Below are 21,377 nucleotides of genomic sequence, written 5' to 3'. Positions count from 1 at the left end.
TATTATTATATATTAATATTTACACTAATACTAGTACACATAGCAATTTATGATATTACTAATAAAATTAACAGATAATTAGATTCAACATAGTATATACATATGTACATTACAAAGAATACAGGCACGATACATATACCATAGTAAAACACACAATTAAAACAAGTAATGCACAATTGTGTGTATACGTCGCGTGGGTTAATGTAGTTTCTGGTATAGGGTAACAACCCCTACCATTTAAAATCGAAGACGCCGACACAAACACCCCCACGCCAACTTTCCAAGGGTGGAATTATCATACATGAATATGCACGACAGATATGCTAATCGGTGGGGCTGACTGTTTATTTTATGGTGGTTTGATATAAAAATAATAATAATTATTATATTAATTAAAAATATAATTTAATATAAAATATTTCGGCATTTATCCAAATTTATTATATATATATATTTAATAATCATAATAATTAAAAAAATAATATTATATTTATATATTAATTGATTTGTTTATAAATATGTATACAGAGCTTTAAAGCTTACCCAGTAGTGCATGTTGGAGTCGGCGTTGTAATCTTGCGCGTATATGTTCAACATAAATAACAATATAAATAAACTACAAAACAATCACATTTAACTATCACAGTTTGTTGTTGTTTATATAAAACTTATTTATCACAATTTTACGATTTTCACTATGTTTATTCTCGTGGAAATGCGCTTTCCACGAGGTGCGTTTCCACGAGAAAGTGGCGCGTCCGCGAGGAAAAACTCACTGTGGTGCATCGGAGGTCGAGCCGGGAAACGCAGGAGAAGGGAACGAAGGGGCGAAGGGGCCCTTTCCCCCGCTCCCCGCGCCCCCATGGCCACCACCCTACGCCTCCTAGCCCTCGAAAACTACGGTGTGTCTCGGAAAAGGAAAAACCCGAAGGGGGCCTGTGCATTTTGCATCGGTGCGTTTACACGTGTTCTGCGTGTGTTGAGGGGCGATTAGCGAATCTATTTTATTTTTATATTTTATTCGTCTCGAAAGTATTGAACGTGTTTTGCGTCTATATTTGAGTGAAGCCGTACCAAATGAACGGCGTTGAAGTCGTAAAGTTAAAGCGAATATTTAATAATATATTATAGGCAAATATATTGTATATTTTACAGTCAAATTATAAAGTTGCTAAATAAATTATCGACATCGTTAACGATTCTAAATGGATTATCTAATATCTTTAGTATATTGCTCGCAGACATGCGAAAGCAATAAGTTTCAATTATAGTAAATCATCAGTATCTATTATTATATAAGAAAATTTAATATATTGCGGTTTATTATTATACTAGCTTTAATACGCGGCTTCTCGGTTTTAATTAATCCTTGGCATAGATAATGTTTTTGGTTGAAATTTTTATCTTCCAGCATTTATAAATTTTCTTTAGTACAAAAAAAAATATTATCAAAATACAAATTTAAGTCGCTTGATTCAATGGAATTTTGTAAGAAAAAAAAATCTACCGCGTTACATTGTATAGTTTCAGTGAATCAAAATTCCTAATAAAGCATAATTAACGGTTAATTTATGCTGTGGTAATCCACATTTTTGTCATTATCTAGTGATAAGATAAGCATTTTTTGTTTTTCTTTAATTATGTTCCGCGGAACATTCTGTAAAAAATAAACTAAATTCGTATGAGCCTGTAATGTTCTATTTGACCCTTAAAGAAAAACTTTTTTTATATTATATAATTTTAATATTATTCAAAAAATATCCTGGATTTTTTATTAAATACAGGAATGACACTTCTATGCTGTGTTTTTTCAACATATATTATAAACAAAATTATGTTTACACATTTTAAAGAGTGACTCACCATTGTAAATAAAAATGCAACAGAGGCAAATTTTTTAATTGTACTTAATAGTGAAACTAATACAATTAGCAAGATGCAAATCAAACTTGTGTAACAGACATGTGATGCATATAACACGAGCATGCTGCTAGAATAATAGATGTAGTGCAAACTAATTACACTATTCTTGAAATGTGTGAAAAACGTCGACGCCTGACATTGTTTTAAGATCACACGTCGCGCAAAGAGTGTTCTGAGAATAAAGATTTAATTAATTTCTGCTGTCAAAAAAAAATATTGGTATGTGATGCCTTAAAAATATCAAAAGTGTTCCTTTATTTTTTCAGAATGTTCCGTTGTAAAAAATATCAAGAAAACCTAAACTACAATTATATTTTATTCAATTTCTTAAATAATTAAATTTTTTTCAAGCACACATAAAAATAGCATAATTAAATGTGCTTGAAAAAATGATATAACTTATATCATATATTTTTTAAACCACATGAAAGCGTTATATATTTTTTATATAAAAGGGGAAATTTAAAAATCGCGATCATTTCCCTTGTTTGATCGTCACTTAAATATGCTCCTCTTGCACGAAAACACAATGATGTTTTCGGCGATAGCTATGAGGAGCTGAACAATATATGGATGGTGCTCATATATTTAAGGTGTGCATAAAATATTTTTTTTATATTTAATAGTATATTTTTAATTTGTATTTTATTTAATTTAAAATATATGTTTCTTAAAATAAGTCACGATCATTAACCTTATTTTTGACCGTAACATAAAAACGCTCCTCTTACACGAAAACATTGATGTTTTCGATGATAGCTATGAAGAGCTGGACAATATGTGGGATAGTGCTTATGTATTTAAGGTGTGCCACAAATTTGTTTTTTTTTATTTTTTAAAATATATAATCGTATATTTTTCATTTGTATTTTATTTTATTTATTTTAAATCTACCATTGTAAGATGACAGGCGTTAGCCCAATTTGTTACAACGGGTAAACAACAACTACTAAATAAATAGTGCATTTAATGGACATGGTCATTTTTTCAGATTTGTAATAAAAAAAAATGTAATAAGGCACAAAATTTTTATTTATAAAAAAATGTGCTATTATTTAAAAAAAAACGGCCTCAACTGCAAAGTGATATCTATTGTCACCGATTCCCAGACTTTTAGACTGGTGATTAATATTTACTTGTAGATATTCATAATGTTTGATTGCCATACACATCTAGAATAGATTTACCCCGTTGTAACGCATTGGGCTTACGTTTGTTAGGTTACAACGAAATATTAAAAAAAAATAGCATACTTAAATATATTTATATTTGGTTCATTTTACATTGTAATTTTTATAAAATCAATTTAATAGTAGCCCAGTTTTAACGTGGTATAGTATATAATATTTCTACAAGTCTTGAACTAAATTATCTTTGAGAAAATATAACTAAAAAATTTAACATAACAGTGACAAATAGGCGCAAAAAAATTAGACTCCAGTAAAAATATTTTTGTCATAATTTTATTATATTCTCTATGAGCTAAATTAGCTCATCATTAGAGCAATTTTTATACCTAATATGTACGACAGCTGGATTTGAATTGATAATCACAATATTCATCAGTGGGATTAGGAAAATCTAGGAAAACCTAATCTATGCTCGTCGCTAGAATAATCACTAGAGACACCTTTTCTAATTTACATATTTTGACATCTATTTTACCATGTAAAATAATACTTTTGTGCATACTTTATGCATGTAAAATTGAAGTGAGCGTAAAAAACCACAATTTTTTTAGAAAATATTTGAGACAAAATTTTAGAAAGAATATCTCCAAAAAAACTGTAATTTTATATAAAATTAGCATCTTTTGTAAAATGCTAATAATCACTAATCACGATAAAAAATAAAAAACATAATGGTTCATATGCGATTCAAAGTCATATCTTTCTGGTATTATTAACCGAATATGCCATTGCTCTATTTTGCTAATTAAAAATAATACCTCAAATAAAGAATTTAATTTTTTATTGGATTATATCTTGCAAATCTACAAATAAAAGTAAATTGCTTAAGCAAATAATTGTCAACTTAACTTTAAGTAAAACAACGATGTGATTTACTTCAATTGTTTGGAAGAAAAAAAAACATTAAGATCTGTTCATCTCACCAAAAAAGAGACTCGCTCAGGAAAATTTTACGATTTTAATGTCACCGAAAGGAACACTTAATGTTAAAACTTAGATGAACTGAATTACCTTTAAAGATAACAAAGGATAGAACAATATTCTTGACTCGATTTTTTTTGTGTATAAAAATCGTGAGACCAAAAAAGTGTTATAATAATTTTCTAAGAATATTGAATTTAATCAATTATTAAATGAAAAATATCACATCAATTGTAACACAAATCACTACTCATGTGTATATTTTATATAATTACCATAAAAAATGTAATTTTAACTATTTTTCATTCAGAACTTATTAAGGGGTACGTACTCATTTTTTACATGTAAATCACAATCGAGCGGGTGGGTATATTGAAGGTCAAAACGGCGGCGTCCGCGTCGGATACTACGTACGTACTTTTGACGATTTCTACCCCCAGTCGACCCCCTCGTGCAGGTGAAATCCGCAACACAAACACGCCGTCGCACCCTCACCCACCCCAAGCCCCATCCACGCAACCGCCCCGCCGTCACCTCTTATACAAGCGCACCGTCAAAAGGGAAAGTTTTATCGATTTGCGCTCGAACCGGCCCTACGCACACACACAGCCTTCCGTCTCCCTTTTCACTTTTACCGCGCGTCCACCTACAAACGCCTCGATACGTCTTTCTGGGGGTTGTCAACTCTGCGAAACTGGATACGGATGTGTTTTTCTGCACGTGTATTGGTGTAATCGTAAAATATATAACGCACACACGTGTATGAGATTTAGATATGAGAATGCGGATGATACGCGTCGTTAGTTCTGATTTGCTAGTAGTAAATGTCGGCGATTTGTTATTATTTCAATAAAAATCCTTATATGAAAGTCCCCCAATATGACTGCTGATATTTATCATCAATTGCCAATTAATATTGTCAAAAAGTATGTTTCGATAGCCCCAAGTGTAAATGATCTATCGCAAATTTCAGGGGGAAATTTTAAAACACAAACTTTTCAAGATAGCAAATACACATAATAAGCATCTCAAGAAATTGTGCCAACTTTTTCATTACTAAAACCCTTTCAAAATGTCTAAAAATAGCAACCATTTTTTTCATGAACCAGCTAGAAAAATGTATACATGAATGAACTGATGAAAAATTTTCCTATGAAAAGAACTAGATATTTTTAGATATTAATATCTTACTATTACTTTAAAAATATACCACAGTTTTTCGTTGTAAAATTCACAACTATAAAGTCTTATAAAGCCAATAAATTCATTTTTTAAATACCCTGTTCCCCATATTCAGTGCTATACAAAGAAAAGTTGGCGAAAATGCTATTTGAAGCATCCTATATTTTAATTTTTTGTTTTAATGTAAAAAAGTATTAAATGTTATTGACATAAATTTTCACGGCAGCAAAACTTTTAAAAGTAAATACAATAATATAAAAATGAACGATTAAATTTATTAACCGAATATTATCCATAACCACTGGGAAGATTTTTACGCAGAAATAAGAAGCGTTGTACATAAATATCAACTCAATCATATAACAGCAAAGTAAATAACACATAAAATAGAAAAAAAAACAAATAGTTAATTTTTTTAATATAACAGATTTTTTAAGAAAAAATAATATACAGATAATTAAATATTATTTTTTCCTGATTTTGATAATACAAACTGATAAATTACATAATCGAAATATTTTTTTTCTATGTTTTTTTTCAATGCCGTGAAAAGCTAAATTACTGTCCTAATAAATCACGCAAATATGGAAAAATAAACTTAAGCTTTTTGTATGATCGCTCACAACTTGCAATAGTTAAAAAAATCTGCAGTGAAATAAGAATATTGGTAAATACATCATCTGTATATGCCAAATTGTGCCCTAATTCATTTTTCGAAATGTATATACTTATCTTTATGTCATTTATAGCAGTCAATTCCATAGCAATACGAGTAATACTTCATTAACTTCATTGTAATTTAATTTAGTAATATTTTTTAGCATAGTTTGAGTAGTCTACAGGGGTAATAAAAATGAAACTTCGTACTAACTTAAAAATTTGAACACTTAATGTTCTATTAATTTTAAAATTAGAAATAAATAGTATTGATATTTTTTCATTTTTTTTTTATAATATATAATTATGAGTGTGTATAAATCTGTATTCATTAATAAAACTGTAATTCTCCATAATCTCATGAATATGTTTAAATATTTTATCCTTTACTATTTGATACTTGAATAATTGAAAATATCACTTCATAAATCTTGATAGATTTTTTTTTATTTGCATTACCAAAGTTTTATTGTCCGTTTGAAAACAACCACAATAATAATATTTTTGTGTGCGGCTTCAGAAGCTATAAAATCGGTGCTGCCATAGCTTCTATAGACGATGATATAAATAAGCATGAAAAGGAGACAAAAAGGAAAACACATTTTTATAATTAAGTTAAAAATCCCTTTCTTATAAACAAAAAATATAATATTAGATTTTTTTAATGAGATATAAAACGTTTTATATATTTTAACTAGAATTTTATGAACCAAAATATGCTTCATTTTCATACATGGTTTGTTGCCAACAATTTAACAATAAATGAGCCTCTTGTTAATATAAATATTCCTTTTAAAAATATGTGAAGACGTCAAATACTTTTATAATATCATTTTGCTTATTGAATTTAGAATTTCGAAGACATAAATCAAAATGTTTGATCATTTGTATAAAAACGTCAGGGGAATATGGTGAATGAGGTTTCCAATCCTTATTCGTTTATTCTGCAACAGTAATTTTTATAGATGATTTAAGTTGGTTTACCAAAATCGGACGTATAATAGTGAATTTTTTATGCGTGGTTTATGAAAAATTCCTACAAATTATCACCATATTTTTCGGTATTTTGGGGATATATTGGATTAATAAATATAAAATAGTATGTGTAATTAAATTTATAACCAATAAAAGATGCTGCAGCTGGGGCCAGTTTTTTTTTATAATTTATATTTTTTTATAAATAAAAATTTGAGTGCCGCTGCTGGGGCTCGAGCCCGCAACTTCAGAGTTACTAGTCTGAGACGTACGGACTACACTATTCCTTCCCCTATGATATTCAGATATCGTGATACACTGCTACTTAGTCTTTTTTCATCAACAGCAGATGGAAGTCTTCCACCGGTCTCGTTTAGCACGTTTTTTTTTCAACTAACGTTTTACAGTTCGCTAACTAACAATACCTTCGTCAAATACCAAATTGCTATCTCTCATGACCTACGCCGCATTATGTTTTAGTTTGAGCTCGTACAAAAAAGATGCGGTAACTTTTGTTGACAACATAATACATATTAGCTCCATAAAAGAAAAAACATGTCTGACTTTAATTAAGAATAGAATTAAGTACACAACATTTGATATGAAACAACCTAATATAATATAATAATAAAATTTAATATACCTTAAAATATTTTCATCGCGCTTATCTGCAGTTATTTAAAAATATATTGAAATTTATTTATGATCAATTACCCCTTGACATATACTTCAGAAAAACTATTTATAATCAAAACACAACAATTTTACGCACTGGATGGCCAATAAGAAAATTCCAGGGTATTAGTAAATCAGTAAATAAAATGATTTCGTTTGCCATATAATTACACAACGAGATTTTCTTGATGAATAATATATATAATAAATAATATATATAATATACACAATAAGTACATGCTGTGGAGTGCGATATTTGTTGTTTTTGGTCATAATATTATCTTATTACCACAAACAGAACTATCTTTGACATCAGTTTTTTTTTATAATTTAGGGAGAACTAAAAATTGAAGTTTTATTTTGAATATTTTTTTACTAACGTTTACCATTTTATTATAAGATTTAAGGCTAATATTTTATATAAATTTAATTTCTATGGTTTGAAAAAATAGGCATTACTAATTTAAGATAATTACTAGACATGTAAGAGCTTACACCTTTATGTGTAAATATATTTTAGATCATTTAGACATAATATTGAGTATGTGTCAATGAAACCTAACTAAATACAATGCAAATTTAGTCCAAAGTTCAAGGTTGCCAACCGCTGAAATGGTGCACTAGATTGAAACCGAATCCAGTGCACGATCTGACAGAACCTAAAATAAATTCTCCCTGCGACCTCCACAAAATCCCATAGCGCTTTCAGTTATAAGGTCAAGTGTTGCCGTCATGGTAAGTTGTAAGGTCGAGGGAGGGCAACACCGAGCGTGCAAAGAGGAGGAGTGGGGGCGCTCTTTGAGTACCCCATCCGAAGGTTGTGGGGAAAGTGGGGATTGAAACCATTTCGCGCAACGGTTACCTTGTGACATCTGACTCCAACGACGATTCTCATATGAAACCTCCATAAAAATATTCTTAAGAATTGTGAGGAAACGCAAACACTAAAATTGTCAATAAATATTATGTCTTCTCAACAATAATTCCAGAACTGATTGCAAGTAAAAGATATTTCAAGCACCTGTTAATATATTTTAGATAAATCATGTAACACCAAAAGTAAAAATATATTCTTTAAAATATCAAGCAGACATTTAATAAAAAAAAATGATATTACAGAAAAAAATAAGGATTATTTTATATATTTTTTTTACATAATAATAATATATTAGCATTTGATTAACACCATAAGCCATTAACCCATTATTAAATTTAAGATCAATCGATTGCCTTATCAAAGAACTTCCGTTCATATTATAATGTGTCCAAAAAAGCTTTCACTGCATATTTTTAAAAGTCTTGCTATATTAATTTATTATCAATCTATGTTAAATGTAAATTAAAAATCAATTGCTCTTAATAAATAGAATGACGTTTGCATTTACTACTTTAACAAATTTTCTGTAGAAGTTTTTAGTAAACTTACTTATCAATTAAATACACAAGAAAATAATTTCGTCATATTTGTATACCATTTGCAATATTATTTATCCTATTTCAATCTCCAATTATTTTTCACAGTTGTTTATTTTATTTTGATCATGTTTATAATACATATAAATAATGAATTCATTTTGATCATAAAATAAATATACAACTTCGAAAATTAATAATTCACCCCCCCAGTTTCCGAAAACGTTCGTACAATGGACGATAATAAACAGTGTACGTCATTCGCAAGAGTAAACAAGCGGAAATTCGCTTTGCTTCGTAAATAAATCTGTATTATATATTCCCCTTCGCCGAGTACGAAATTAAATCACTCCGCAGAATATCTATAAATTGCTTTTTTCTTCATACTTTTTATATAATTTGGTAAACACGTTTATTATTATACCTATACAGAGCTAAGCAGGTATTGGTACAGACAAGACGAGCATTATTGGTTCGAATCAAAATCATATCTCAGTTTGTTATTGAAATAGGTAAGCTGTGATAAATTTTGAAAATGGGTAAATTACAAAGATACTCAGTAATAAATTATTTACAATATATGCAAACGTTACAATGGGGTAAACATCAACATCAACAACTACTAAGTTAAATAGTAATGAGACACCTGACATAAATTAGCGACATATATTTTATTAATTAAAAAATATTATTACAGCTATCGTGCAAGTGTTGGCTCGATTTTATTTAAACTATTTTGCACAATATTCATCTGCGATGTTAAGAAAATCTATGATGTTTAATCAGAATTATAGATATTTAATAATCATTAATCATGATCTTTCATACGCGATAGTAATTGCCTACGCATTTTTGGATTCAAACCCAGGTTCTTCAGGTATTAATCACGGATACATTACATTAATAACAATTCGTCTATAGAAGCTATGGAAGCACCGCTTCCACAGCTTCTTTCATCGCATGCAAAAATGACTCCGAACGTTCATTTGAACTAAATTAATTCAACTAATAATATTTTCTTTACAGAAAACCTATCAATACTTTTGAGTAGACGTTATTTAGAAGTGGCTGTCAAAATATTTATACAGCTGAAAGGAAATTTAACAAAATCAGTGCTTAAAGTAGCTTGTACTAGTTTGGTAATTACTTTTATTTGGGGAAAATATTTTTTTATTATACAGCTATGAACGTAACTCTTTTCTGGCTTTCAGTTCATAAAATACGTTAATCACACAAGCATAATTAATATATTTAAAAATAATGCGTGATAATCGATTCTATATAATTATTAATTATATTTAACTTTTAGAAACGGAAAATGAAAAATATACGAATATAACTCAATTAATGCTGCCGCAAAGAGTTTGTAGAATATTAAGTCGATTTGCAAGTGCAAGTCCTAGCTCGATTTTAGGGTCGAGGCTTCAAAATTCAGCTTGTGCATATTAAAATTAATTGCGAGATCCGCAAGAAAATCCATAGAAAAAGCATATATCAACGACAGTTCTAAGTTGCACCAGTTTATTTGAGAAAATAAAGATGCAAAAATTTTAAATTATTTTTTATTACAAATCTGACCATCGTGACTTTTTGGCAGGTTTCCCTTAATGCGTCATGATAGCCATTATACAAAAAATTATAAAAAATTAAAAAATATGCAATAAAGACAGTTATGGTGCACACCTAAAATAGAAAAGCACCTTCTTACATATTTTTAACCAGCTCCTCATAGCTTTCGCCGCAAATATACGCGTGTTTGGCAAGTTCTTTAAGAAGCTGGATAGCTCGTGCAAGCGCAGCGTTCTCAAGCGCTGACGTCCTAGCCGCAACGGTTTAGAATAAGGGACGCGATCGCGATTCTCTAAGGCACATAGTTTAAAACTACAAAAACGACAATTCCCATATTGCTTGAAAGCAGATGCGAAAATAAATGCCGTTTTTTTTACTAGCTTAATTTTATTAATTAATATTAATTAATTAATTAATAATTAAATTTTATCGAATTGTATTTGATTCGCACATTTGTAATTTATTTTCATAATTTTTATTATTGTTTGTACAAATGTGACACTCCCAGCAAAATATATACATGATATCTATTTCGTTTCTTAAAACTTTGGTATATCCAAGTTGATTTAAAAAATGTTCTCAATTTCTGCAATTTCTACTGAGGATGTGAACCGACAAACAGCAAGAAAATTTGCAACTTATTTTAATAAAAAATAACTTTTAGTCAGTGGCGTAGCTATTGGGGGGGGGGGAGGAGGCGGACCGCCCCGGGCGGCACTTGCTTGGAGGCGGCATTTTCGCGATGGGATCGTCTAGTGTGGTTAAATCCACGAATAACAAGAGCTTAATAATAACCAATTTATTTTTTTGCGAAATGCTGATTTTATGACCCTGCAAAAATGGTATGGGGGGGGCTACAATTTTAAGGATTGCCCTGGGCGGCACATATCTACGCCCCTGCTTTTAGTGAATAAGATTAATAACGGAATAATATCATAAATATATAAAAATGATCGATGCTAAACATGACTGATATTTTCTAGTCCCGGTTTTTGCAATGTGAATCCAAGGAGTCGTGATTATAAAAACTAGGAAATTTCCCTGGATTTCCCGGGAGATTAATCTCGAAAAAAGACCCATTAATCCTCGACGCTTTATCGCATATTTTGATTATGCGCATACAAAATATTTTCTTCCTTAAATATTATCTTGCTTATTATCATATCCAATCCATAGCTATTTTTTCTTCTATTTTACGAGCAAATATAATTTTTCCATGGTATGCCGATTCTATTTTAGGTCTTAGTGCTACGTTTGCTTAATTACAGCACAAAGCGGAACAATTAAAAAATCAGCATTGAGAGAATTGCAGAATATTCTGTAAAAAAAATACAACCACGCGATTCTCAGACATACGGAAAAAAGTATATATGAAGTATAACATTTGAAATAATGAGATCGTCAAACATCTCCAACCACGCATAGCTATAAAATGTTCAACATACAGAGACGTAATTTGAGGGGGTGGGGGGAGAAGCAGATGGAACCATTTAATTAAAAACTATGAATTATAATGAAATAAGAACTATATAAAAAGCTGAAATGACGTCCCTGATTCTAAACCAGAAATTCTCAGGTTATCCCTAAAAATAATCTCGAATCTATCCCGATAATATTTAAAAAAATATTTAATTTCAGAGAAATCAAATATTAATGCATTTTCATCGGTATATGTACATATATGTATATGTAAAAATATATTAGAACACCCTTATATTGAATATTTATTTTCATAAAAATGATTATTATTAAAGCAAAATTAATTATCTGGATGCATTCGATTGCTTCTTGATTGCGTATCGAATGCAAGACGCTTCCGTAAAGCTATCCCTTTGGCCGGATCAATAGTGGCACCCCCCACCACTGCACCACCACTACACCCCCATCTCCACCTGGACAGAGAACCAACCCTTACCGATGCAAATGCTGATCATGCGTGTACACGTCGTCTCACTTTAGCACCTCGCACTCGCTTTCATACATTCATACATTATTAATTAGTCCATTCGCTTACACGAAAAGCATTTTAAAATGCAAATGCGGATTCAAATTGAATTTCTTAATATGCATAATTAAATAATTAACTGTTTTCAATCATTATACTTATTTTATTTTATTTTTATATAAGTATGTTTTTTATTTTAACAATATATGCGAGGGCTACTTGGAAAAAAAGATACAACGCAAGTAAAAATGTATATATATTCGTACAGTAGGTATAAATAGCCACATCCATTACATTATAAACTGGCATAATAGTATCATGATGATTTGACATTGTCATTGAAGAAAAATTAATAACATTCGCACGTTTAGTACCAAAAACAAGAACAAGCGTGACTTCCATAGCGCTGGAATGAAATAAATTCATTACCAGACTCATTGAAGGAATTTAGTTCAAATTAAATATATTAAATAAAGGATTTTTTGTAAAAACAATAAAAAAAATGCCAGAAATATTTTATGAATTTTGTGTTTTTACATCACGAATATCACATTATTATTATTATTACATTATTGAATAAAATCTGACACTAACATATAATTAAATAACATAAATGGCTGTTTCATATCAATTAGTCCACTTTAATCTAGCCAAAAATGGAACGTCATTTGAAGAAGACGTTTGTTGTTAATACCCATATTTAATATGTTAGATACTTTATTTTTTAACTTCTACCCTTTATATTGTCCACAAAAGTTTTACGTATCCTTTTTTGTACTAGTTCAAATTAAAACAGAATGAGGCGCAGACCACGAGAAATTTCAACTCGGGATTTGACGAGGGTAATGCTAGTCAGAAAACTGTAAAACGTTAGTTCCATAAATTTCCTACTGGCGATATTAACCATGAAAATGTGCGATCCATATATATTTGATAAAATATGATTGAGAAATGTGTTTGGACACTCGAAACAGACAGAGGTTTTTTAGGAAATCTGGATGCCTTGTGCTAAAAAGTGAAAAAAGCAATATTTCATATCTGTTATTCATTAGTTTTCGTTAGTTATTATTAATGAGAGTCATTACCTGCAATCAAATATAGATTCTTTACGAGAATCAGAAGAGATTAAGACAATAATTAGATAGTATAATCCAAAATATGCTCCAAAATCGAGTTTGCACCCGAAAAAAATTATGTTGACAGAATTGTGTGTGAAATATTCATCGATCATTTATTAAACCAGGCGAAACCATTAAAGCATAATAATACTGAATGAAAATTTAAAGCATGCATAATAAATAAGCATAACATACGATCTTGGTAAAAAAAACTACAAAATTAAAATAATAAGGATTGAGATTTTTCCTTATCCCCCCTTATTTACTTATTTCTACGAAATGTGAAATTTAATCAGAGTGATATTTTTAAAGACTTTGATGAACCTACAACCTCTACAAATTAATTTTTGTAAACAATGGATTAATTCATTGTAAAATTGTTGTTAAAATATCTTTTCTGTAAATAGAGCATATTTTGATTGATAAAATTGTAGTAAAAAATAGCGTTTTTTATATTATTAAAAAATCGGACACTTTGTATAAAACAACCTAATAAATATCACTATTATTATTTATTAGTTACAAACATACTTTTTGCCATGTGTTTGTATTTATTATTGCTGTTCGATAAATACTGTTTCGTTATCAACGTAATTAATATTTTATTAGTAACGTTTCACTTTGTTATCATATAATTTTAGCTACTTCAGAAGTACAGAAATACTGAGTTTGAATACCCGTAACAAATATATGTATAAAAATATGATTCTGTATATAAATACAGATAATATAAATATTTGTAAATATAACTGGTTCCTTTAATTTGGTTTATTACTCTCATTAATGTTGTAATTTCAATTAATTTTATAGTTAGTGCTATAAATATGTAGAATTTTTTAAATTAGTATATTAGCTGCAAAAATAAAAAAATTTCAATCACTTTAAGCAAAGAAAAAAAATACAAATTAGTCTTAATGATTGGTGAGCTTATTACTAAATAACAAAATGAAGAAACGAAAATCATAGAATCCTTTCTGTAGAGTCTTTTAAAAAAATGACTCGAGATATTTTGATTTTTCACCTAAAAAATGTCTAAAATTAACTTAGCTTTATCACTAGAAATTGTTGCAGTGCTTATATCAATATTTGAAGAAAGAATAAATAAGCAGATTATCGGTTTAAAATATATTTTACAAAAGCCTGACTATGTAACTTATAAAAACTATTTTTAAAATTGCTGTCAAAAATAAATTTATTGGACGACTTTTTTCTGTAATAAAATAATTAATGAAAAAAAATCTGATATCGATTTAATAAATATGACCTTTACAATAAAAAAATAATTAAATAATTAACTAATAAATCACCAGAATATATCTACGGTAAAATATAATAAATGTAGTCGATGAAATAAATTTAATTTTTTTATAAATATTTTTTTACAATTAAGCCAACATCAACGGAAAGCTAGTGAGTTTTATCAATTGCAGAAATATTCACTATGAAAAAATCTAATTCCTTAAATGTCTTCGTATTTCTATAAACTTATTTTGCCTAACAAAAATAAAATATGTATTCCTATCTTTATATTATAATTTTCCAATCGCTGTTTGGTATATATAACTACAATTGCGTTTTTAGTAATTGTTACAAATAATAAGTAAATATACCAAAAAGCCTTTAATTTTGGGGATTGAAAAAAACCATGACTTCTAAATACTACGTTAAAAATAACGGATTTAATAATAACTCTAATCCATAATCACATTTTTTTTAGATAAAGTCTCGCATTATCATGGTGTACGATCACACCACGCTTTTTAACCAGCCCAAGGCGATTTTGACCGAGTTTTCATCAGTTGTTTCAATCCTTTTGATGTATATTCTTTGTCTACCCAATGAATAACTGGGTCTATTATATGGAATCCTATCGCCTATCTTTATCTACTGGTAGATAACCAGCCACAGATGTGGTATGAGCGATAACGAGCTTTGGCATCTAGGAACTTATAATTATTACTGACAATTTTTTGTCACTATATTTATTTACCATTTATTACGATTGTATGTTTATAAATAATAAATAAGAATATAAATAATCATCCCAAAATAATATTACTGAATTATGGCCCAACCTTTACCTACATAAATAATCGATACTTCAATTGACAAGTTTACCAATGAAGCGTTCAAGGTTATCACTTTAATAGTTTCGTAACTCAATTACCTGAAAATTGATGGTAGAAGTCACGACCCTCATGGACTCGGCATAGTTTCTTAGGACGGTATCTGTGCTGAGGCAGTTCTGGCGCCATTCGAACAGTTGCTCCAATCTGGTGACGCAGCGTTCGCATATTTTTTTCGGCAGAAAGTCGTCCTTTGATATCTGAAAAACAAGCAACATTTTATAATATTATTATTTGCGCAAGAGCATAAAATCATAACCCCAAGCAATTACGATACGCTATCTACCCCACGCGTATTATATCTGAAATGTATGCATATGAGCAAACATCAAAAGCGAAGGGGTGAAACGACGCATTTCATTAAAATTGTTCATATGAAAGTGGACGTCTATCGATTCATTTTAGGACACTAAAACAGTCAACTATCTCTGTTATAAGTGTTGGAAGATAACTGTAAAAAAGACTTAATTTATGTACATATATCATATTTAAAACAAATAAAGTTCATCAACTAAATTTATATATATAATATATCTGTCGGTCTTCGTGTTCACTACTAATTTTTGAAGTTTAGTTGCTTTATCTGCAATAAATTATGACGTTAAGAATATCAACACATATCCACAAAAAAACATGATATTCTTAGATTTTAAACAGTTTCCAAATTAAAGATTAAATGTCGTGGGAGCCGATACAGTCCTTGTGAACATCAAGGTGAAGCGCCAACGGAGAAACTTGCTCGATTGGCGTCGCGACGGAAGGTCGTTTTCCGTCGAACGTTATTATATAATATAAAATATTTCATATTACATATAAAATAATTAACTAATAAATAAATCATCTCTTAGAAACATAATTTAATTTAAAAAAATATAATTTTAATAAAAAGTTAAATAAAAAAGACTGCAATTTTTATTAAGATATCATCTATAATACCTAGATGATAATTACTGTAAAAATCAAGCATTTCATCGTAAATCTTATAATACAGTTCATCACAATCTGACTTAGATATTATTAAATAATATAATTTTTTTGGATTTAAATTTAATAAATCGCTAAAAATAAGTAAAACATGACTATACATATAAATTAATAATTTTGCATATTGCTCCTTTCTTAGATTTGTGATATTAACTGATTATATCAAATAAAATAATAATAGAAATTAAAACTAAAGATTTAAATTGATTAACTTAATTTAAAGCTTAAATATTCTTAGATTAACAACTTTAAAGCTATCTTTAACAAATCATTTTTTAGCTATTTTTTTTTTCAAAATTCATAAAAATACATATTCAGCTTTTTAAGAATTTCTTAAATTTTTGAACCACAAAAACTGTATAAATCAATACAAAATGTAAACATAACTTTACTTATTTTACATATAAATCACTTTGCTTATATTATCTGTTATATTTTATTACAAAAGTACAAAATAAATAACCCACGAATTAAATTCCCTACCTAAATATTTTTAGCTTGTAAATCCTCATTTTTGTGTTGTATATATAATCCTTCATTATTTTTAAATTAGAACTACTCTATTTCTATTATTCTGAACACTCATTATTGCCTAATAAATTGCTTACCCTTATCAAAATACTATATAAATAACTAATATCCAAAAATAAAACAGAATACTAATATCTAAAAATACATCTCGCCTATATACCAAGATGAAATAAAACAGTTTTTATGTTCCAGGTTTATTACAACTAATAGCAGGTTGCTAGGTATTATTTTGACAGATTATTACACTTTATCAGATGTTTGTCTTCTGCTTTATGAAAGGAAATGGGATAATGCTGGTTTTGGTGTCATAACCCTCGGTTGGAATCTGTGCCAGTCGAATTCCCAGAGCGCATTGAGAAACTTTGTAGCGTCCTTTGCATCTAAGGTCGCCGAACCCTCCCCGAGTGATAGTACAATCAGTGGAGTAGATAAGGGAGAGGGTGGTCGCAGCCAGGAGTCAGAAACGAGGCCGAGGGGGCCTTCGGAGGGTGAGTCACGCACCCCCGAACCACATGTGCCCTGGGCCCCCTTTTAACCGACTGAATTAAGAGGGGAACGGCGATAAATAAACTCGCCTGGCTCAATTTTTGCATTCTTAAAATTATGAACTCGCTTGACCTTTCACTGATTATACATTATGCAAGAAATTGTGTCTTAATTTTTATTTCGTAATATTTAAAATACTTTTGAAAATTAACAATGTAAATATGATTTTAAAATGATTTTATATTACAAAAAAAAATTAATAAATATATAATTAATTTGATATTGCAGTATATTTTAGTTGTATTCCAAAAATTATTCAATAAAATTTCCCTTATATCATATTACGTTCAAGTGCATGTGTAAATGTAAATTAGATCATAAATGATTACTCTACATAAGGAACAATCAGCTATTTGATTTTTATCTCCTGTTATTTTTACCAATCAAAGTAAATAAAAAATGTCTGATATTTGATGTCAATGATTATAAATGTAAATCAGCTAGCTCCATAATAATTTTTACAGAAAGGGCGCAAAATACTACTAATATATTTTATTATAGATTAATCTGATTCGTTTTTATTTCATGACCTTCTCACAGACAATATTTTTTTATGATAACTTGATAAATATATTAAAATAAGATTTTTATTACACATATAAATAAAATATTTACTATTTATTAGTAGGTCATCTTCTAGTCATTAGTAGCATATTTTTTCCAGTTTTTCAGACTAAAATCTTCTGTACACATCACTGCACAAAAACATTGCACTTCAATTTTGCCACAAAGATAATATAACTCAACTTAAATGTAAAACTATCTACGCCACTTCTTATCGTGTCAAAATTCACGATAAAATTCATCTGTTTACTTCCTTATTTGATTCGAAAAAAAATGAATCTATGTTTTATATTTTATTATGATATTATGATACTAATAATAAATTGAATTTATTTAAAGCTGACTTTTGAGCTCTATTTTGATAAATGTAAATATTTAGTATCAATACCAATAAAATGTAAATTATTTTATATAAATTTTACACTGATTCACTATATTTAATATTCTAAAAGATCCACAAATAAAAAGATTGGAATTTTTTGAGACGCTTTTTAAGCTAAAATAAAATGGGATATTATTATAACATATTTATTATAGTTATGATAAAATAAATAATCAATTTTGGCTATCTATAATGATTCGAAGAAAATATTTTTTACACTTTTTCAAGCCAAAAAATTGTTAAAATATCACAGTAAAAAACTGCATTATAATTTTGCTAAAAAGCAAAAATTATACATTTTCAGGAAAATTATTAATTTGCTTCACATTAATTACACTTTTTACTATGATTCTGAAAGCATATAAAATTCAGAAATATAAAGATACTACAATAGAAGCATATAAAAATTAAAAACACTATTTAAATGAGCAATATATAAAATAATTGCATAATATCCATCGATTTGCACGATTGTAAAATTTGACAAGCCATGACCTAATTACACACACAAAATTACGCATTCATGAAACAACCTTCATCCGTGTTCATAATGAGGAAAACTTAAATGCGCAATATATTAAATAATTGTGTCATAAAACGGCATTGCTGTTGAAGAGATTAGGTGCGAGCGAGCATTGGTCAAAACAGTGCACACCCCATGAATAACTATCTGCAAAGAATCATTTTGCAAAGAGAAAAACAAAGATTAACCTTACATAAATACACAAATAATTGGTTTTATGAAACAAAATATTTATTTTAATGCACATATCTCTGAAAATAATTCCCTATATAATAAATTGCATCCCAAAAAATATATTATGTTACTAAAAGAATATAAAATTTAAATAAGATACGATTTTTGCTTTATATAATATATTTATTGAGTTTTAAAGTTATTGTAGCATTTATAATTATTATTTTTACTATGCATTTTTTTTTGGATTGAAGCTGTGTTGTAAATTCACAAAAAAGCATATTGTAAAAAAACAGTATTTAGGCTATTTTTTTTAATATTTAAAAATGACCCCTGATAACAGAAAAGTACCGTCAAAATTAGTGATAAGATTAGCGCGTAGTTCCATATACAATATATAGTATTTGTGACATTTTTTTAGTATATTATATTATAAAATAGTATTTTGCTACGACTACGTATTTTTTACATATATTATAAACGATGAATTATACCAAAAAATAAATGGAATAAGAACATAACTATTATGTAATAATAGATACAAATCGAATGCCTTTGTGACCAAAATATTTTTGGTTAGTGTATTAATATTTTTTTTTATCTTTAAGCCATTGAATTTATAGTTTAATTTCTAACGTCACTGAATATTAGTAAATTGAAATAAATAGTACTTATTTGTTTTATTTTTAAATAATTTAATAACAACAAACCTAGTAACACTACATTAATTACATATAATAAATTAAATGGTCAGTATTCGTACAAATATATGTATATAGATTATTTTATATTTAATTTACAATCCTCCACTATTTTTAGTAGATAAGTTCGATAGTTCTTTGTACTAGTTTTTTAGTTACTAACCATTTTATTTAATAAAAATGTATGATACAAAACATATTTTTTTAACCGACGGAAACGAATATTTTACTATGATTGTGGGAGGTTAATAATGCAGATTATCCGACGAATTTATACTATGCTTTAAATAAATAAATAAATAGGTATTGGATTCGTCGAAATAGTGACATTATTATTTTTCAATTAAAGCCATTGTTTCTCGATAGGAATCGGAGTTTTCCACGTGGCACTAGCCTCGAAAAGCCAACCATTCGAGATCGATGAATTAATTACACAACGATTACTGACCATGGTGGGCAGGCATGACCGGATCTTGAAGAGGATCTGCCTCTGCTCGCCGTCCTTGTCGAAGATGTGCAGCCTGGGCCCGCTCTTGAGCGAACACAGCCTGCAGAGGTCCGTGAAGGCGGTGAAGTTCAAGTCCTCGGGCTCGGTCATCGCGAAGCACCTGATGAGCAAGTCCAGCACGCACGAATTGTCCATAGATATTATGGTGCTAGCAGCAGTTTCGGCCACTCACAACACTCATGTGCGTCGTGCGTCTTTTGCGTCGGGGGTGCGTGTTTGTTTACGGGGCGGACGCGTTGCGTTGGCGCGGCTCGGCGGCCATTGCCGGCGCGGGGGCGGGGGCGGGCGGGGGGCGCAGGGGGCGACGGGGGCGCGCATGTCCGCCCAATATCGACGAGGGCCCCCACCCGCCGATGCACCGCAGCGCACCCCTTACCCACCGTTCCCCCTCTTGGCCGCCGACCGACACGCAGGGGTGCATTTCTCCACCCCGCCGGACTTAACCTTCTCGTTTCTTCATTTCCATTTCAATTTTCCTTTAAAATGTTTAACCCTGCTTTTATTAAATACATAAGTTAAAGCGTCTCAAAACAATACTATTTCGCATTTGCTCAATTGATAATGTATAGCACTTTTTTGTCACATGGAGTACCTTAAGGTAGTGTTCTGGGACCGTTACTCCACCTGACGTATGCATGCGATATTTTGCTATATGGCGGCACCACGTTGGCTACATTTTCTAATGAATAAATCTCATATCTTTAGAAATTCATCCTTTATTTTTATACGTGTATTTTTTTATATGTTTTCTTGTGGAACGTATGAACCAT

General features: G+C 29.4%; 1 protein-coding gene across 4 annotated transcripts in view; it reads right to left on the bottom strand.

Annotated features, from left to right (window-relative positions):
- LOC148230679 (uncharacterized) overlaps nucleotides 1-20,869 on the bottom strand; it is a 38,212-nt gene extending 17,343 nt beyond the window's left edge. For 2 of the 4 annotated variants that reach the window (XM_088193947.1, XM_088193949.1), the window contains exons 1-2: nucleotides 20,548-20,869; nucleotides 15,736-15,894 (exon numbers count right to left, since the gene is read on the bottom strand). In XM_088193947.1, the coding sequence (XP_088050073.1) occupies nucleotides 15,736-15,894; nucleotides 20,548-20,742 (354 nt within the window). In that variant the 5' untranslated portion in view covers nucleotides 20,743-20,869. Of the gene's footprint in view, nucleotides 1-543; nucleotides 788-15,735; nucleotides 15,895-20,547 lie in introns of those variants that run through there. The other 2 variants (XM_088193948.1, XM_088193951.1) reach the window with 1 other exon arrangement.
- Between the last annotated feature and the right edge of the window lie 508 nt (nucleotides 20,870-21,377).

This window comes from Plectrocnemia conspersa, unplaced genomic scaffold, assembly GCF_051122295.1.
Source record: "Plectrocnemia conspersa isolate PC_06_02 unplaced genomic scaffold, ASM5112229v1 ptg000010l, whole genome shotgun sequence".
Classification (NCBI taxonomy): Eukaryota; Metazoa; Arthropoda; class Insecta; order Trichoptera; family Polycentropodidae; genus Plectrocnemia; species Plectrocnemia conspersa.
This window is presented reverse-complemented; position numbering and strand designations above follow the sequence as displayed.